This window comes from Podarcis liolepis (assembly GCF_965112155.1).
Source record: "Podarcis liolepis genome assembly, chromosome: 1".
Lineage (NCBI taxonomy): Eukaryota > Metazoa > Chordata > Lepidosauria > Squamata > Lacertidae > Podarcis > Podarcis liolepis.
The window spans coordinates 4,275,738-4,294,143 of record NC_139554.1 but is presented as its reverse complement, the minus strand read 5'-3'; the positions used below and the strand labels follow the sequence as shown (position 1 = coordinate 4,294,143).

The 18,406-nt window shown below is 45.2% G+C and overlaps 1 protein-coding gene and 1 long non-coding RNA gene across 7 annotated transcripts in view; one reads left to right on the top strand and one right to left on the bottom strand.

Annotated features, from left to right (window-relative positions):
- Nucleotides 1-236: 236 nt before the first annotated feature.
- Nucleotides 237-18,406, bottom strand: part of FERMT2 (FERM domain containing kindlin 2) — an 87,619-nt gene continuing 69,449 nt past the window's right edge. For 3 of the 6 annotated variants that reach the window (XM_083514830.1, XM_083514829.1, XM_083514832.1), the window contains 7 exons: nucleotides 16,597-16,721; nucleotides 13,567-13,673; nucleotides 12,164-12,385; nucleotides 6,482-6,502; nucleotides 4,295-4,419; nucleotides 3,086-3,227; nucleotides 237-1,789 (listed from right to left, as the gene is read on the bottom strand). In XM_083514830.1, coding sequence (XP_083370956.1) covers nucleotides 1,616-1,789; nucleotides 3,086-3,227; nucleotides 4,295-4,419; nucleotides 6,482-6,502; nucleotides 12,164-12,385; nucleotides 13,567-13,673; nucleotides 16,597-16,721 — 916 coding nt within the window. In that variant the 3' untranslated portion in view covers nucleotides 237-1,615. The remainder of the gene's footprint in view (nucleotides 1,790-3,085; nucleotides 3,228-4,294; nucleotides 4,420-6,481; nucleotides 6,503-12,163; nucleotides 12,386-13,566; nucleotides 13,674-16,596; nucleotides 16,722-18,406) is intronic. The other 3 variants (XM_083514834.1, XM_083514831.1, XM_083514833.1) reach the window with 1 other exon arrangement.
- LOC310712925 lies at nucleotides 10,039-11,013 on the top strand. Its single transcript, XR_014529016.1, has 2 exons — nucleotides 10,039-10,152; nucleotides 10,239-11,013. It is a non-coding gene; the product is annotated as an uncharacterized lncRNA (long non-coding RNA).

Here is an 18,406-nt window from a genome sequence, read left to right as displayed (position 1 = left end):
GTTTAGCCCTAAACAAATTCAGCCTGGCTTGTAGAACTTCATGATTTATTCCCCCCAAATGTAATTAGCATTGACTCTGGAACACTTATGACTGAGCAGCTCTGGGAAATACTATTATAGGTCAAGAAATTACCTCTGTGATGCACTAGACTCTTCCCCCGCCCCCCAAAAATGTATTTTTAGTTTTCCAGAGCAATACAACCACACATACTAAATGGACACACAGAGACTGGAGGTTAAATAAAAGATTTGACCTTTATTTAAAATACAAGGCATTTGTACATAGTGTTCTATGTCACGGGACTAATAAACACAATACTGGTTTCTCCCCTTGGCATAGGCAGGGCGAGTTGGGGGTCTCCCTGGCTGTTAGTGTTAATTTCAAAGCGGGGACCCTCGAGCCAAGGCAACTGAGTCTTGTTAAGGGCTTTGTGGCGTAGCTATAAGGAAGTCAGGATTTTAACTTAGATTAAAAACATACCATAAGGCCAATGCGCTTGGTACTATTGCGATTCCTACTTTGGCTTGTGAGACTAGTTTAAAAAAGAAAAGAAATAAAGAAAAAGGAAGAAAAACCTGTACAATTTTATAAAATTTGTGTTTTTCTTTTTACATTAGTTACACGCACGCGCACACACACAAATCCTTATACTTCATAGACCTTTACTTCATATTGTAATGATGTCTTCCTTTTTGCATATCATCTTAGGTAGACAGTGACTATGCTGGTGAATACTAAAGGTGTTCGTAATACAATACGGTGTAAAAAAAAAAAAAAGATAAAGGGAAAGATGAAAGAGACACACACACACACAATATATATATAAATGATTATCAAAAGGAAACAAGAAGTTATAACAGATACGCTTTAAAACCTAACGAAGGGAGTATTTTTCAAGGCCACGCATGATTGTTTTTGTAAAAAGCTCCAGATCCTTGCAATGGACCTGATTTACGTAGTGCGAAAAATAAGGGGCCAAAGGACAGAGTCCGCCAAGCACCACTGCTGCACATGAGGCACCCATGCGCAAAACCCCAACGAAACGAATGGGGAAAGAGGGCAGCAAAGAGGGCTTCCTGGATTGCACACAAAAAAAATAAATGCTACTTCTAAAAGTAGGAGGGGTGTTGACACATGGATGTCAATTTTTACAATATATATATATATATATATTTATGTATTTATTAAAAACTCACAAAACATGCATTAACCATGATAAATAGACTTCATATAGATTAGGCCCTGGGTATCTTTATAGTTAAAATGGCTTAGAGGTGTTTATTGATTTGGTTAGCTTACATCTGTCAGAAATTGACCTGACCAGGCCCCACTGTCTGGCTGAGGTGGGGCAGGGGAGGGGCGTGGGGGCGAGAGGCACAAGCGTCAGCGTTACACGGTTCGTGTTATTGTCTTGCTCTAGCAGATTAACGGAAGTGCTGTTTAGTGCACATACAAACTGGTCTGCTAATGCAAAAGTTTCCATGATATTAAAGAGTAAAGATACACTTCAAGCTTAACTTGATTAAGCAGCATATTTCAGATTAACAGCTGTTGAAGTTAAATATTAATATGGCCGTTGAGTTTCTGTCAGTACAACGGGAGGTCTCATCTGACTCACACCCAGCCACTGGTCAGTTTGTAGAACATCTCTTCGTCTAAGCTTTCGTTCTGGTCTTTCGCACGCGTTGACAAGAAAATGTAGCCGCCAATGAACTCGTGCACCACTTTGCAATCCACTTCGGTGCAGATGAAGGACACTCGGACGTCATCGGCAAATTCTACTGTTACCTGAAAGTGCAAGGCAAACACAAAGCTTTGTGCCAGCCTAAATGGTGGTGCCCAAGGGCCCTTCATGACAACACTGCCACTTAACTCACACCTATTCAAATTCTTATCCAAATTCCTCCGAAGAGCCCAGAGGAGTGCATACAACTGTGGAGGAAGCCGCTCGGGCGCCTGGGGCGGGACGAGGCGCTCTGCAGGGCCTTCAATGAGTCTGCCTGCCTCCTCCCACTCAGCCACCCTACAGCTGCGGAGGGGGGGGGGGGAGGCAGCGGGCAGTTTGGGCAGTGCGAAGCCTGTGTGCACCCAAGCCACAGTGTCTCTCAGATGCAGTGGCTCAGGCATGCTGCAGGCCCCACGGTGAGTGCTGCCTGGCATTTTGTCCCCCCCCCCCCAGTGGTGACACCTGGGGCAGCCCACTGCACCCCCTTCCTCCGCCCCTGAGTGTACACAGGAATTATTCCGTTCTATCACAACATCCCCATAAAGTAGGCTAGGCAGAGACTGATTGACTCAAAATCACACAGCTCCATGGCTAGCAGGAATTTGAACCCAGGGCCTCCCTGCCCTAGGTCCAATATTTTATTCACTGCAGCACAATCCAGATGATTCTCCCAACCAAGGCTGAGAGGACCAAGAATACGGGGAAAACACATGTGATCCCTCCCCTCTTACATGCCATTTCCTTCCTCAGCTTTGTCAAAACCAGGAGGTTTAATTTGTGGCTCTGACAATGTTGCTGGACTTCAGTTCTTAGAAGCCCCAGGTGGCACGACTAGCTTCCAGGGATGATGGGATCTGTAGCCACAAACAACATGTAGGAAGCTAAAGGCTAGCCACCACTTCTCTAACCAGAGTTTGCCCTGACGACTGAATCGAGGAACTATGGTTAGTGCCATTCATATGGCTACATTTCCCATCTGACTGACAGAATGGAAAGACCTTAGATAGCCAGTCTTTCACCAGCCAGAGTTTCCTTATCAAGTGAATGCCATATCCTTCAATAAGACAACCTAGTCAAATGATGAGATCATCAATTGCTAATTCAGTTGGTCACATGAGCCACCGTGTTTAACGTCTTCAATGTATAATCAAAGTGTGCAAACAAACTGAAGTTCTTTAGGATATATTTTGGCCCTCAGAATTCTCCCCGGGTCCTACACCCTCTGTTCTTAGGCCACATCCCTCACTGGTTCTGCTTCAGATTGCAGGTTTTGTGGCCTGACTGCCATGTGTCACTGAATGGAGACAGTGTCTCGTGCTGACCTTCAGCATGCCTAGAGAACTCTACGCCTTGCTTACCATTTTTATTTCCCAGTTCACATTCCACTGTTTCATGTTGCTGAACCGCCATGTCTTGATAGCGTCGCTGGTGCTTGCATCCATCCGTATCAGCCGGTTATAGGCGATCCCAATAAGTTCTTCTTTCTTGCCCCCTTGGAACCTGAGGTGTCCAAGTTGTATAAATAAACAGTTACAGATAGGTAGCCGTGTTGGTCTGCCATAGTCAAAATAAAAAAATTCCTTCCAGTAGCACCTTAAAGACCAACTAAGTTAGTTCTTGGTATGAGCTTTCGTGTGCATGCACTGTGTATCTGAAGAAGTGTGCATGCACACGAAAGCTCATACCAAGAACTAACTTAGTTGGTCTTTAAGGTGCTACTGGAAGGAATTTTTTTATTATAAATAAACACTTTTACATCAATGTCTCAATCTTTCCAAAAGTGCCTAACGGTGAGAAAGTACTAACTGCCTCCAGAGAAGCCCACTCCTTGGGCTGTTTGCTGCACTTACTGTGCCATGAGTTAAGACTATATGAAGCGTGGCTCCCAAAGGCAACAAAGCAAGCCTTCTGCACTGACTCATGCAGAATCACAACGGGTAGCCTCCTTCAAGAGGTGGCCATTACTCAGCATCGCTGTATGAGGAACAACTGAATGGCCCGGTTACAGCCAACGCAGAAGCAGGGTGGAATCAGGTGGCCCACAAGAGGCCACGAAGGTGGTAAATCTGGAGAAGTAAAATAATGGCAAGATGCAGCAGGCAAGGATACCTGTAAGGAGTGGGCACTTTGGGAGCAGTTTCATCTGTCAGATTTGGGTCTTGAGTACACAAGCAGTTTTCATGTGGCTCAGAACGTCCCACCCTCCCTCCGCCAGCACTCCCTCTGCTGTCCTATGTTTACATTCAGTCTAACAGATTTTTTACTGCTCTGTATTGCTTTTTATTCAGCTGTTTTCGGTGACTTACTTTGGAAAGGCAGTGTAGAATAAAAAGTTTCGGGGTAGGGAAAACCTTTACTCGTGATTGTGCAAGGCACTCTTTCCCTCTGCCTAAATCCCAGTGAGACAACTCAAGAGCAGGTGGTTTATATTGTTATGCTCCCAGTTCCACGTTCTTATGGGCAATGAGCAGGCATAACCCGGTAACTGAAGAAGCCCATATACCCAACTTGCCATTTCCATCTCTCACTTCTGAACACTGATGTTTTTGGTGGATAACTGCACAGACCTTGCAATGAAGTGTGTGATGCCGAACTCTGGGAGGGACTGCCAAGCTTGTATAAATCTCATTTTGGCTTCAATGAGACTCATCTGGGCGACGTTCTGATGGGCCTCCAAGATCCGGGCTGTGATCTGTAGGGCAGCAACACAGAGAGTTGATTCTCCGCATTGACAGTGGCAAGAAGGGAACAAAATACAGAGAGCTGCACAAAGGGGGGGGGGGGGACAGAGGAGAAGGTTTATTAAAATGACCCCAACATGCCCCTGCACAGTTTCTCACCTGCGCTTAAACTTGCAACTGTGCTCCTGCAAATATATTGTAAATACTGATCTCTGAGGATGTTGTTCTGCGTGATGTTTGTCTTGAAAATGTGAGCTGCTCTGATTATCATTATTTTTAATAACCCTGCACATTCACAGAAACAGCTGTGCACCCATTTGTCAAGTGGTGGGAAAGGGAGCGCGCCTTGGGAGACGCAAAGGCACCTGGGATTGTGCAGGGCCAGATTCTCTTCCTCCCCCAAAAAGGAAGAAATGGGCCAGGGATGGTTTCATGTGCACTGATATGTACCCGCAAATGGGTGATGGGCAATATCAGTTACATGCAAGTAAGAAAAAAATGCCCCCAAATTAATTAGCTAGTGAAAAATGACAAGTATACCCTGGCTGTCTCAGCTACCTTTTATTTTTTTATGATTAAACATTTTTTCTAATCCTTTTGAATGTGGAAAAAGAGTGAGGATAAAGTAGGCAGCCTCTGCAGAAGTCTCTGGATTTAAAAAAACAGGCAACGCTTCCAGGAACCAGAGTTCTCAGCTGCTCTGTCTCTCCCGCACTGAGGTTCTTGGTTCCTTTCCCTTCCTTGTCCCCCCCCCCCCCCGGTTAAGTCTTCGTTGGAAGGATTTGCAGTTTTTAAAAACCAAGCATGTTAGCAAAAGCAAAGGTCACAAATGCGCTGCCGAAGAAGCTGGTGGGGGAGGATGCTGAGCGAAGGAAACAAGGCTGCTCATTCTTCCTCCCCCATTCTAGAATATGCATTCTTCATTCATCCAGAGGGGCATTAAATGCAGCAGTGAAATCTTCTGCTCACTTGCAAAGAAGGCCTTCGAGTGACCAGCGGCAACTGGCAAAGTGCTTTCTCCGCATACAACCCGCCTGCCACCGCAGAGCTATTACAGGTGCTTGACGGCTTCGCTCAGAGCTGGGCTGGCAAGGGCCAAGAGCCAAAAGGGAGGCGAATGCACATTTAGTCCCCGCACTTGGCAACGCCATGGGTAGCTGCACGTCATGAATGTCTGGCCAGGAAGTGTTAACTTTCCATCACCTCCGCGGTCTCGCTTTTTCCTTGTTTCTTATGTGTTTGACCATAAGCCTGTAGGCCTGGCCATCTGCTTCGTTGTTCTTAATGGCCGTGCAGCACCTAGTTGTTTAAACACTTGATTTATTTATTGCTACTATTAAGGAAGAGAAGGGACAGCAGGAGCACTGTGCAAGCAATGGGCTATGGGAACAGAGTGCGCCATCAGGGTTGCTGCCTATCCATAACTCTCTCCCTGTCTCCTGGAAGCCAGAAGTCACGAGAGGGATCAGCGAGAGCAGCTGCATTAAGAGGTCTCCTTTTTTCCACGGCTCATTGACTTGGCAGGTGCTCACCCCTAAGCTAGAATGCGTGACCATTAGAGCATCCTTGCCAGATCAGAATTTCCATCCAGCCCAGTGCCCTGTTTCCAACGATGGAAAGCCAGATGCTTTCAGAAAGCCCACAATTCCCCGTTTTGTCTTCCAGTTGACTGCTTATTTTAGAGCTACACTTTCTCTGAATGTGGAGGCTCTATTTCACTATTGCTGGTATCTAAGCCCTTTATTGATCTGCCATTACTAGTGCATTTCCTGGAGTTAGTGCCAGAAAGCAAAGGAGGAGACGTAGCCACGTACAAAACATAGCCCACCCTTGTCTCAGAGGAAAGCAGGCAGCAGGAGAGATGGAAGGGTGGGGAATCTCCTCAGCCTGTTGCTTCTCCTTTACTCGTACGCCATGACATAGCATAACACCACACGGAAGCGCTTGCAAGTCAACACACGCTACGCTTCTTATAGCGCATCTCTGAGAGCCCCTTCCCTGCTTTTAAGCATATGTTCACAACACAGCAAAGTCTTTTAAGTGCTTATTTATTTTATGTTTACTGTCACTTACCAAGTCTCTTATATAGCCTGGCTGCAGAAGGCAAATGCGAAGAAAAGAAAAGGAAGCAGAAAAAAAAGAGGCAAATCAGAAATATGGCAACAAAGCAAAGGGAGGAAAATGTGCAAATTATCAACAACTGTCGTTCAAATCAATTAAAACAAAACAAAAACTCAAAACCTTTCACCACGAACAACTGTCCTGGGGTGAAAAGCAGCAGGAAATGAGCACAAGCATGAAGAAGGGAGCAAAAAGGAGTGCGGCGAGACCAGGGGCTCCCCAGGTACTTTGGACTGCAGCAACCCAGGGCTGGCTGGGGCAGGGGGCAGTCCAAAGCACCTGGGGGGCAGCAGGTTGAGGAAGGCTGTTCTAGAGAATGGAGACTCAGCCATGGGATGACCTTCCACAGCCCACAGAATCTTGATGATTTTCACCCTGTCTTCTAAGGCAAGCTTTTAGCTGACCGAGTTGATGAAAAATGGAATGGCAAACAAGTCAGCAAACCAAAATAAAAATGCAGGATTATCATCTCAGACTGGAGAGCGAGAGAAAAAGAAGCGCAAGTTAAACTGTGTTTTCTGCAGCTCCTGATCTCCAGATCCATGGAATTAACTTTTGTTTTCTGAGCAAAAAGAATCACGTACTGCAGCATAACAAACTGTTGCTTTGAGTGTGTACAGCTCAGTTGCTGAATGTATGCAAGTTATCCGAATCACATGCAAACAAGCAGCAATCTCCAGCATGTTTCTGGCGTGGCGGCTGTAGTGAAATAAGAGGCCACCTGCAGTTTGAGAGCACCAGCTCCTCTCCTCTAGCAAATGTGAAAGGAAAGGTAAAATGGGAAGAGGGTTTCCTGTTTCCACTCTTCTTCTGCAGTCAGGAATACTCAGGCACAGCTTATATTCGGCAGGGAGTGAAAAATTGCTTGCAAAGACTACCAGAAACCTAGAAGTACTCAAGCAGTGCAGTGCCACCAGCATATCAAGTACAGTGGTACCTCTGGTTACATACTTAATTTGTTCCGGAGGTCCGTTCTTAACCTGAAACTGCTCTCAACCTGAAGCACCACTTTACCTAATGGGGCCTCCTGCTGTCGCCGTGCCGCTGGAGCACGATTTCTGTTTTCATCCTGAAGCAAAGTTCTTAACCCAAGGTAATATTTCTGGGTTAGCGGAGTCTGTAACCTGAAGCGTATGTAACCTGAAGTGTATGTAACCTAAGGTACCACTGTACTAACCACTGGGCTGCTGCAGCATCATGGAATGATTTGAATGTTTGACTGAACCACCACAGATCTAACATCTAACATCCATTTCCCCCAACCAAGTCTGTCCGTATATTCTGCTGTGGTTGGCCAGGGCAGAGGACTGCACCTGACTGAGCACTCAGAAGCAATGAGCTGGCACACAATATGAATTCTGAATGGCAACAACAACTTCTATAGGTAAGAGGAAGAGATCCTATTTCAACTAAATATGGGGGAAACTCTGACCCCCGTTGGCACTTTTCACCAAATGTCCTTTTGCCAAGAACTACCTCCATTTTGAGGGACGCGGGTGGCGCTGTGGGTTAAACCACAGAGGGCTTGCTGATCAGAAGGTTGGTGGTTCGAATCCCCGCGATGGGATGAGCTCCCATTGCTCGATCCCTGCTCCTGCCAACCTAGCAGTTCGAAAGCACGTCAAAGTGCAAGTAGATAAATAGGTACCGCTCCGGTGGGAAGGTAAACGGCGTTTCCGTGCGCTGCTCTGGTTTGCCAGAAGCGGCTTAGTCATGCTGGCCACATGACCCGGAAGCTGTACGCCGGCTCCCTCGGCCAATAAAGTGAGATGAGCGCCACAACCCCAGAGTCGGCCACAACTGGACCTAATGGTCAGGGGTCCCTTTACCTCCATTTTGCAGAAGGGCTTGTGGAAAAAAGGCTCCCTTTCCTAGGCCCAACACCTGGCAGCAGCTCCAGTTGAAATGCAATCTCAGGTAGAGTCAGGCAGGCAGGGAAAGTCCTGTGTGGAGAACTGTTGCCAGTCAGAGCAGACAGCAGAAGAGACACAGTTCAGTAGCAGAGCCTTGGCCCCAGCATCTCAGGGCAGGGCAGGGCAGATTTCCTGCCTAAAATGCTGGAGCTGCTGCCAGTCAGTGCAGACAGCACTACTGTGTGAGATGGATCAATGGTCTGAATCAATATAAGGCAGATTCCTACATTCCTTAACTGTTAAGATTGATTCCTAGAGCTTGCTGTCTATTTCAAGTGTGGCAGCTGAACTTCGCACTGTAAAGCGTGGAGCTCTGTAGTGGAAACCAGTCCTGCTCAGAGCAGTGGAAAGAGACACGGCATGTGACGAGTCCACGGCTGCCGTAGATTCATAGATCAACAGATTGCTGCTTCAGAAGCAGCAGCCCTCCCTGCTCTCCACTTACTCCCTGCATTCTACAAATTCCACAAGGGCAGCATTTCCTTCGTTCCACCAACAACACATCACACGACATCCCTGTGCAGCCTCCCAGATCTGAGCAATCCAAGGAAGGCAATGCTAACAAAATAAAAGTCCACACCTCTAGCCAGCTTTCCTTAACCGAAGCCCCTCCTGCTGCTCCACTCAATCCATTTCCACATCAAGGGAACCTTTGATGGTCAGAATGGGTACACTTTATCCTGCCCCCCACCTCTCCTGCTACCCACAACATCACTTCTTAATGCACAAGCTACATCAATGCAAGAGTTGTTTCTCCCCCTGCCCCGGTCTGTGCCCTCTTGCATGATTCAAAGATCATTTTTTAAAACAAATAAATCATAATTTCATTACATGCGCTCTCGCCATGCTGGGGATAATGGCTCTTTCAGAGAATAAATGAAAGTTATACAGGTCGTCAGCACTGTGCCAAAGGAAGGGATCTGCCCACGCCCAGTTTTTCTGGATGGTATCTCCCCTCTTTGACACACAGAGGCTGCCCTGCAATTCAAGAACAGTAAGCAACTTTCCTCTGTAATTAAATTTCAAAAAAAATAAAAATCCTCCAAGTGAACATTATAAAAACTTCTGTTGCACTGCCCAAGTAATAAACAGGCTGTCTGAAACCCACCCCCATGCTTTCTGCTACCTTAATCCTAACCACCTCCAACCTGGTGTCTCCCAGATGTTTTGTACTACAATTTCCATCAGCGTAACTGTGCCAGCTAAGATTGATGGGAGTTGCAGTTGAAAACATCTGGAGGGCAGCAGGTTGGGGAAAGGAAAGCTGCCCTGTACACCCTGTTCTGAATCATGCATAGCGGAGAGCTCCAAAAGCACAACACACTTCTTGGAAGTGTTCCCTTCCAGTGGTAGGAATGTCAAGCATTTAAAGTTGAAATGGGGAAAAAACCCACCATGGAAGATGTACTACAACCACAGCATGTTTTAATTTTCTGTGCACCGCTTATAGAGGTATTAAGTGGTATGGAAATGGTCTAATTAAATGAGTAAATGGATATACTGCTCAACGCCCCCCGTTTTGCTAGGACACCAAAGAGCAATTGTCTGGTGGCACACAAACATTAATAGTCACAAGTGCCAATCAAGGAGTTACAACAAAACTTACATGTGACTGCAGCAGCACTGAGTCACATGTTTTGGTGCTCGTTTCAGTTATCGCAGGACACAACTTATAATGCTACTAAACACTCCGAAGCCAGTTTGGCTTTGGTGGGAGAAAACACAGGAATTGAATATATGTATTCAACAAAAACGTTTTGTTGAATTCATTCAATTCCTGTGTTTTCCCCACCAAGCCTTTGAAAAACAGAGTTTGTAAGGCAGCCCAAGCATGTTCAGAAGGCGACTTTGTAAACTGAGCTAAACCAAATCTTAGTGCTGATTTATTCTGCCAGCCATAGCTTTCATTCTAGACCTGACTATGTCAGTTATGAACTACTTATTTCCACTTCAGATCACTTGATTCTATCCATGGGGTCAAACTTGTTTAAGTGGAAATGTATTGGCAAAAAAATAATTTTTGTTTTGTTTTGTTTTGTTTTATTGTGCTGGCTGAATCAAATTTCCAGGTAGCGCTGCTCAAGATAACCAAATCCTTCATTCAGCAAATTCCCAAGTTTGGTCACTTTTTAACAACAGCCTGAACAAAACAAATTAAGATTGTTTGCTTTGCAGACAAATAATTAATCCCAAATCAAAGCCTCAATTAAGCAGCATTAATGAAACATCCTAATTGTTTTTAAAGCCATCAAATATTAAGAGGTAGCTTTTAAGTAAATTTATAGATGGCAATTAACTGCTTTAAGAATCAGTTACATAGACAAAACATCTTCACCATTGTGTTGGAGAGGATGCAAGGCAGTTAGTTGATAGGACAATTCCATACAAATCAGAATGCGCAACAGAATCCAAGTCTGGGTTTACTAACAATATTTAAGGAAGATCAGCTCAATTTATGTTATAAGGAGCTCATCACTTTCTTTTCCTGGTGACAGCACGACTACTCCTAGCACAGAACGGGAGAGGACTTGAACACCTACTGCATATCACAGGCTGGGGACAGAATGTATGGCCTTATCTGAAAAACGGATGAGAAGAGTTCGTGCCTTGAACAACTCATCTGATGATTCCCCTGAAATACAGCGCCCCTTTATAATATAAAACATTTGAATGAACTGGCGCCCACAGACTATGCACATAGGTTTATGGCAAAATCAGGCACACTAAATCTTCTGTTCTGGGGGGAGTGGGGGAAATGGGGTAAACTTTATGTTCTGTTCTTATTTTGTTGAAAATCAATAAAAAAGCAATAAAATAACTAAGAGGTACTCTGTAAAAAGTCACGAGGGAGTGGGAGTAGAAAGAGGGAGGGTGAACTGCTCTTTCTGGGGCAGGGGAGTGTTCAAAGAGCCTCCTTAAAGGGAAATGCAAAAAATACTACTTTTTCCACTGGTAGGACAAAATCTTTTTGTCCAGTAGCACATTACAGACCAACTAAGTTTGTTCTAGGTATAAGCTTTTGTGTGCATGCACTATACCTAGAACAACGTAGTTGGTCTGTAAGGTGCTACTGGACAATTTTTTTATTTCTATTTTTTTTTAATTTCAACTGCAGCAGACCAATATGGCTACCTACCTGAAACTGGTAGGACAGACACTACAGGTGGAGAGATTTCTTAAATTCTGGTTTGGAGTGGGCAGGAACAAGAGAAAAACACATCAGAGGCAGACAGCCTGAACTGAAGGTGTGAAGTTACATGCTCACCACCCACCACTTCTCAAGCAACTGAACAATTCCCACTAGTGGAAACAGGCACGACCTCTCTCCAAAGCACAGGGAAGTTGACACAACAGATCACACACCTCTGTACACTATGTTAATGAATCTGGAATGACCGTATAGTAATTATGAACACAGAGCAGACTCCCCACTCCATCTTCAAAGGAGCAGATAGGAAACACAGTCTTTTTAAACCATTTTTTAAAAATTAAATTAGATTTTTCAGTGTCATCAGTGCACACAATGCTTGGCTTCACTATAACACAATGAAGGAAAGAGTCTTTCCCCCAATGACCTTACAATTATGTCCAATATTGAGCTGGCCAGCATAAGGAAGCGGGTCCAAAGTGGAGGAAATGATCCTTTGGGAGTATTTGGAAATCCACCCACCTTGTTTTCTGGACAAAGGCTCCAGCAAAATAAGACTCCAAAGTTAAGTACCTGCTTGTTTTTATACTTCTTCAGGTATCGAGGGGAAACCAGGCATTCAGGGTTGATGTCCGTGGTGACCTGCTCAGCAATTATCTGTGGGTCTGGGTTCAGGTGCTGCATTTTCAGAAAAGACAGGATGTTCTGAACTTCCAAGTTGTATGAACTGTCGGCCATGGTTTTGCCCTTGGAGGCTAGCCGGCAAGCTGCCATCCAGTGTGCATACTGCTTCTCCTGCAGTTTGAAAGGAAAAGGAGGTGCCATTAGGCTGCAGCCTTCGCTTCATTTCATTCTGGTTCTGACAATTCCAGACCTGAAATTCTCGGTACATTCACAGTAAGCCAAACTTAACACCAAATGCATTTGCAGGATAACCAACCATAAGAAAGGAGACAAAAGCGCTCATCTTGCAGAAATATTGTGGCATTCTGTTTCGTAAAGTTGTGCTGGAATTAAGTCCCAATGAATGCTGAATTCGAACACCGCATCTGTGCACCTTTGCAACCCTTTATTTTCACCTCCATGTTGTGGGTTGTGGGTGGCAGAGAAACATATATAAAATTGGTGGCTTGTTTATGGCCACCCAGCACAGTTCATGGCTGAGGTGAAATTGTAACTGGGGGCTGGTGCAGCTATCCTGAGGTATATAGCTAAATATGAATCCTTTAGTACACGATTTGCAAACTACTACGGGATATGGAATAAAGAGACCCACTAAATGTGCAGCTGAAAATAAGCCACCTTTAGTTACTTCCCTTCCTTCTGCTAAATTGCGGGGAAAAAATGCTTTTGCCACTGTTTTACTTCACTGGCTCTTGCTGCCAGGGATGGGGTCAGCACTGAGAAATGTCCTCAGGTTTTTGCTGGCAGCCACACAGTGAACATTTGTCACCTTAAACACCTTACAGGGCTTGGACCCAGGCTATCTAAAGGACCGCCTGTTCCCTATGATTCTTCCCACCTGTTAAAAACTTATGTGGGAGGCTCTGATCTTGTGGCCTGCCACTGAGGACAAGGCCTCACTGTTGGTGGTGTCCAGGTTCTGGAATTCCCTCTCTTGAGGAGGCCTGCTTAACCCCTTCCCTCAAAGGCCTACAGACAATACCACTCTGTTCAGATAGGCCTTGGATACTGACTCTCAAGGGCACTGCTGTTTTGGTGTTTCAGCTGCCTGTTTTCAGTTGGTTCAAAGAAACAAATGCACCTGCAAGCAAACCGCACATAAAATAAACTGGGTGCTACAGTACCCTAGTTAACACTGCCTCCAAGTCCATAAGGCTCCATATGCAGGGCCAGCCAGTCCCATAATTTTGTGGTTCCCAGGAAAGCCCTGCAGCGCTCACCCCCTACTCACTCTTCACAAATAAGCACGTGCAGTAGCTACCTTGTGACAAATCCCCATGATGCAAACTTACGTTATCACAACGGAGCCAAATTTCATTCATGCCTTCAGCCACGGGGATCAGAAGTTTGATGTTGAACTTCTGGCCAGAGATGTTGACATCAGGAGTCACCTCACACCCTACAATAAAAAAGAGCAAGGTTTTATACTCTGCATAAGGATGTGGGGGGTAGATAAAATGTGTTACACTACACGACGCAGGAAGAAGTCTGGGTTTTGGGTTCGCTATTAGCAGATAACGATCATGGGAAGGGATGGAACGACTTGTTCCTGGATTCCCATTTGGACACAGAGGCAGCTGTGAATGAAACTGAGGCAGGGTGGAAAGCACAGAGCAAAATAATAATGGCCTACTGTTCATAATAGTATGGGACGCGGGTGGCGTTGTGGTCTAAACCACAGAGCCTAGGGCTTGCCGATGAGAAGGCTGGTGGTTCAAATCCCTGTGATGGGGTGAGTTCCTGTTGTTCAGTCCCAGCTCCAGCACACCCAGCAGTTTGAAAGCACGTCAAAGTGCAAGTAGATAAATAGGTACCGCTCCAGCGGGAAAGTAAACGGCGTTTCTGCGTGCTGCTCTGGTTTTGCCAGAAGCAGTTTAGTCATGCTTGCCACATGACTCGGAAAAACTGTCTGCGGACAAACGCCGGCTCCCTCAGCCAGTAAAGCGAGGTGAGCGCCGCAACCCTAGAGTCATCCGCGACTGGACTTAATGGTCAGGAGTACCTTTAACCTTTATTCATAATAATGGCCTAAATATTCGTAAGAATGGACTATTATTCGACCACTTGTGAAGGAAAAGGGGGGCAGGCAGGTGAGCCTGCTTGGACACTCCAGTCTCTGACGTGGATGCCCTACCCCCACCTTTTGATCTCAAAAGTGAGGTTTGCTCATTTTTAATTTTATTTATCCAAAAGAAAAAGAATGCAGTACAAAAACACAGGAAAGGGAAGGGGAGAAATACAGCAAAAGGACCAATGCAATATATATACAAGGTACAGCATGACTTCTTCAAGCCACAAAAAGTTCCAGCTGCATACATTAAAGATGCCAAATGTCCACAGCTGTTGTGTCCTTTTCGTAAGTCTTTGCTGGATGCATATGGAATAAAGTTCTGCCAGGTGGCGTAAAATGCTTGTAGTTTTTCTTGCATACCCTGGATTTTATGTGCAATTTTCTCTGCTATTGCTAATGTTTAAATTTGAGAACTTAAAACACTGTTTTAATCAGTGCTGGGGGGGTGGGGCAAACACTACTGAAATGGTGTAAAGGTAAAGGTAAAGGTACCCCTGACCATTAGGTCCAGTCGTGGCCGACTCTGGAGTTGCAGCGCTCATCTTGCTTTATTGGCCGAGGGAGCCGGCGTACAGCTTCCGGGTCATGTGGCCAGCATGACTAAGCCGCTTCTGGCGAACCAGAGCAGTGCACAGAAACACCGTTTACCTTCCCACTGGAGCGGTACCTTATTTATCTACTAGCACTTGACGTGCTTTCGAACTGCTAGGTTGGCAGGAGCAGGGACCGAGCAACGGGAGCCCACCCTGTCACAGGGTTTTGAACCGCCGACCTTCTGATCGGCAAGTCCTAGGCTCTGTGGTTTATCCCACAGCGCCACCCGTGTCCCTTATCTGAAATGGTGAGAATACCCCAATGTGCAGGTGGATCTTGATGAATGTGGGCAGCTTTTAACACAACCCTCCTCTAGAGATGGAAGCAGTGTGATTCTTAAAAGGAATCGCTTTTCTTGGAAGCAGTGAATGCAATTTTAGTCCTTTTTCAGCTCCTCCTAAAGAATTCTTTTAAAATTCAGTCAGCAGCAGCAGCTTTGTTCAAAAGCTCCCAAAAAGGTATTCCAGGCTTCCCTTCCCCAGAACACATCCTCGTAGCTATAGTCTGAGGTCATTTGGCAGCCTCTCTCCGTTTCTGCCTCAAATGCTTTTTTTTTTTTTAAAGGATGTCAGCCATGCCTGTTTCACAACCCTCCAAGCTGGAATACTTTACTGCTGAATACAAGCAGAGCTGGTAGCCTTAGGAATGTCAGATGCAGCAGAAATTCCTTGCAAATGGTATCTGAATAAATGTCTCTGCATACTGAAAGGGATGGGGGGGTGCTTAAAACCAGGAAATGCTATTAGATAATAAAATAGCTTAGTTTTGATTAGACAAAGTAGCACTGATTTTGTTTCTCAAAAAATTGTTTTTTCTCATGTCTTCTAAAAGCTCCTCATTGCAATTTGCTTTACCCTTTACGTAGTTAATTTGGGAGCATACATATTGCATTATGATTATGATTCCCCCTTTTTCTGACAGAGATAGAAATAAGAACAGATAAAGTCTCTCTCTCTCTCTCTCTCTAATTTACTTATGCAGAATGAAGTCTTGCTTTCAGACCAGCAGCAGAACATTCTGTAGGGACTTGTTACAGCCACACATACAAGGGTTTGTTTGTGGCAGATAAAGCAGTAGCATCATCTGCTTGGGAAATGGGGACACAGCCATGCTATTCTACCCCATGAGCCAACTAAACCCTCTAAAAGTCATTAATGTGGCACAATGGCCATCGTAGCTTTCATCAATTCTGACAGCCCTCAGGACGGCCTCTTCCCTGCCTCCAACAAAACAGTATGACATGACAGAGGGGTGAAGCAGCTGCTGAACGGATCTCCCAGTGGGATGATATTGCATGACAAGCAAAAAGGAATGTTTATGTCCTTGCTTGGACCAGGGTTCTTCTGCCCATCTAGGTAGCAAGCAAAGACACCTTGATCACTTTTATTTAAGTGCTGCAGAATTTAAAAACAAACAAACGAATCACAAATGCAGCACTGGAGGTGAAATGGGAAGAGGTATGCCAAATTTGCATGTATTCCCTGACTGCCAGCCACATTCCCCCCATCTCCGCCCCACCCCGCTATAAATGTACACACAGAAAGTATTGCTTTGTTTTATTATGGTGTTTTCTGTTTTGCTTGACTATATTCCTCAATTCTCTGAAAAAACCCAATCGAAAAACTATTTTAGAAAAACCCTGCTTGACTTTTCTTACCTCTCAAATTCATCTGGTGAGCCGGAGTCCCATTGGATTCTTCCTTGCTCTTGTAACAGGAAATAGATGTGTCTTTGAAGGTGCACCAGTACTGCTTGTAACCCTTCAGCGTCAGCTTCTTTGGCCTGTTAGCAATTAACATGAATATGAGGAAAAACCATGTTTGCACCCAGCATGTATCACATGCAACTCAAGTTCAAGAGCGATCTCCAGAAACTAAATCTGAAATGGTGGCGGCAGAATGATAACCTCCGCCTAACTGTGTATGATGGCTCCCACCATTCCTGTGAAGATTACAGAAAGCCCGCATTTCACTTTATGTGCTTTATTCAGCTTTATGCACACAGCAAAAAAACAAGAACAAAAAATGGAGGAGGGTCTCAGAAAAAAACAACTTTGGCCACCCACCACTAAACCCAATATATTTTGAGTATGAGCGAATTTTGGTTTTAGGCGCAATCCCCAGAATGGAACCCCTGGCTAAGTTGCAGGCTTAATGTATACAAAAGGGACACATTGCCATGGCTCATATTTTCATCAGGAACCAATGCTGAATTATGTGATAGAGGAATGGTATGAGCTTGCCTGCTTACATACAGATAACCATCCCATGCCAACTGGGGCTTCCATATGAACGGTCAACCATGCGGCTACCCTACTGACTTGATATTCTTTTCTACCCACCTTCTTTATTTTATTTTTTGGAGGGGAACTCATCAGCATAAGCCTCAGTGTGCATGTGTGAAGGTACTGGCTCACACAGAAGACGACAAGATGACCCTTGGGGTCACTTCCAACTCTACAATTCTAAGTCTCTGCGATTCTAAGTCATAGTGTGTGATGTTGTGTTGTGTTTTTACTATTTTTTGTTGGCAGCTGCCCAGAGTGACTGGGGCAAGCAAGCAAGCAAATACCTCTATATCTGCAGTTGCTGAACGTCCCCTGCAATGCATAGCTATAGTCAGGTGTTGAACTGCATTTTCCAGGCTCCATCAACCGGATACCCCTCAGCTATTTTGGACTGCAAATCCCAACAGCCATGCTGGCTGGGGCAAATGGGAGTTGTAGTCCCAGAAGAGCAGAGGAGCACCAGGTTGATGAATCCTTCCCTGTAATATGTGGTGCAACTCAGCTGTGGGTCTTTTGTAATCCACATGGGCTGGCAATGACTAGGCCCCTCACAAACCAGAGCACTCTAGGCAAAGTAGCAGCAGATTCCAGAACCCTGCTGCAGTTGTGCAGAAACTGCTTGAGTAATAAATCAACGTGGATAGGTTTCTTGGAAGGCAGGATGTTTGCCAGCTGCTGTTGCTGCTGTTTATTCTTATTGCGCTTGTGATTCAACAGAGGCATAGGCATTTGCCTCCAGTTCCTGCTCCCCAGTGCAGCTTTTCGTTTTAGCACCAAACAAGGTCCTACTTCATCCCCATGCTGGCCTTTTGGCCATTTGCAAGAAGGATTACCCATTCCACATGCCCCAAATACACACTTCCTGGTCTTTGGAGAAATCTACAGTGGGCCCAGCCTGATATTTTTTCTTCTGAATCTTGCTGCTCACTTAAAACAACAACAAAAAGCCAGATTTTAAGCGCACTCTTTTTCTAGGGCATTGTACTCAAAAGTGTTTAGCCTGTTATATCCTTGCAACAACCCTGAGAGCTAAGTTTAGCAGAGAGCATGCAACTTGCCACATCACCCAGCAAGTTTCACAGAGAAGGGGTCATTTGAAGCCAGGTTCCCCACGTCATCTAAATCCAACATTCTGCCAGCACCATGCTGGCTTCCACTTTAAAACTGCAGCTCTCTGATA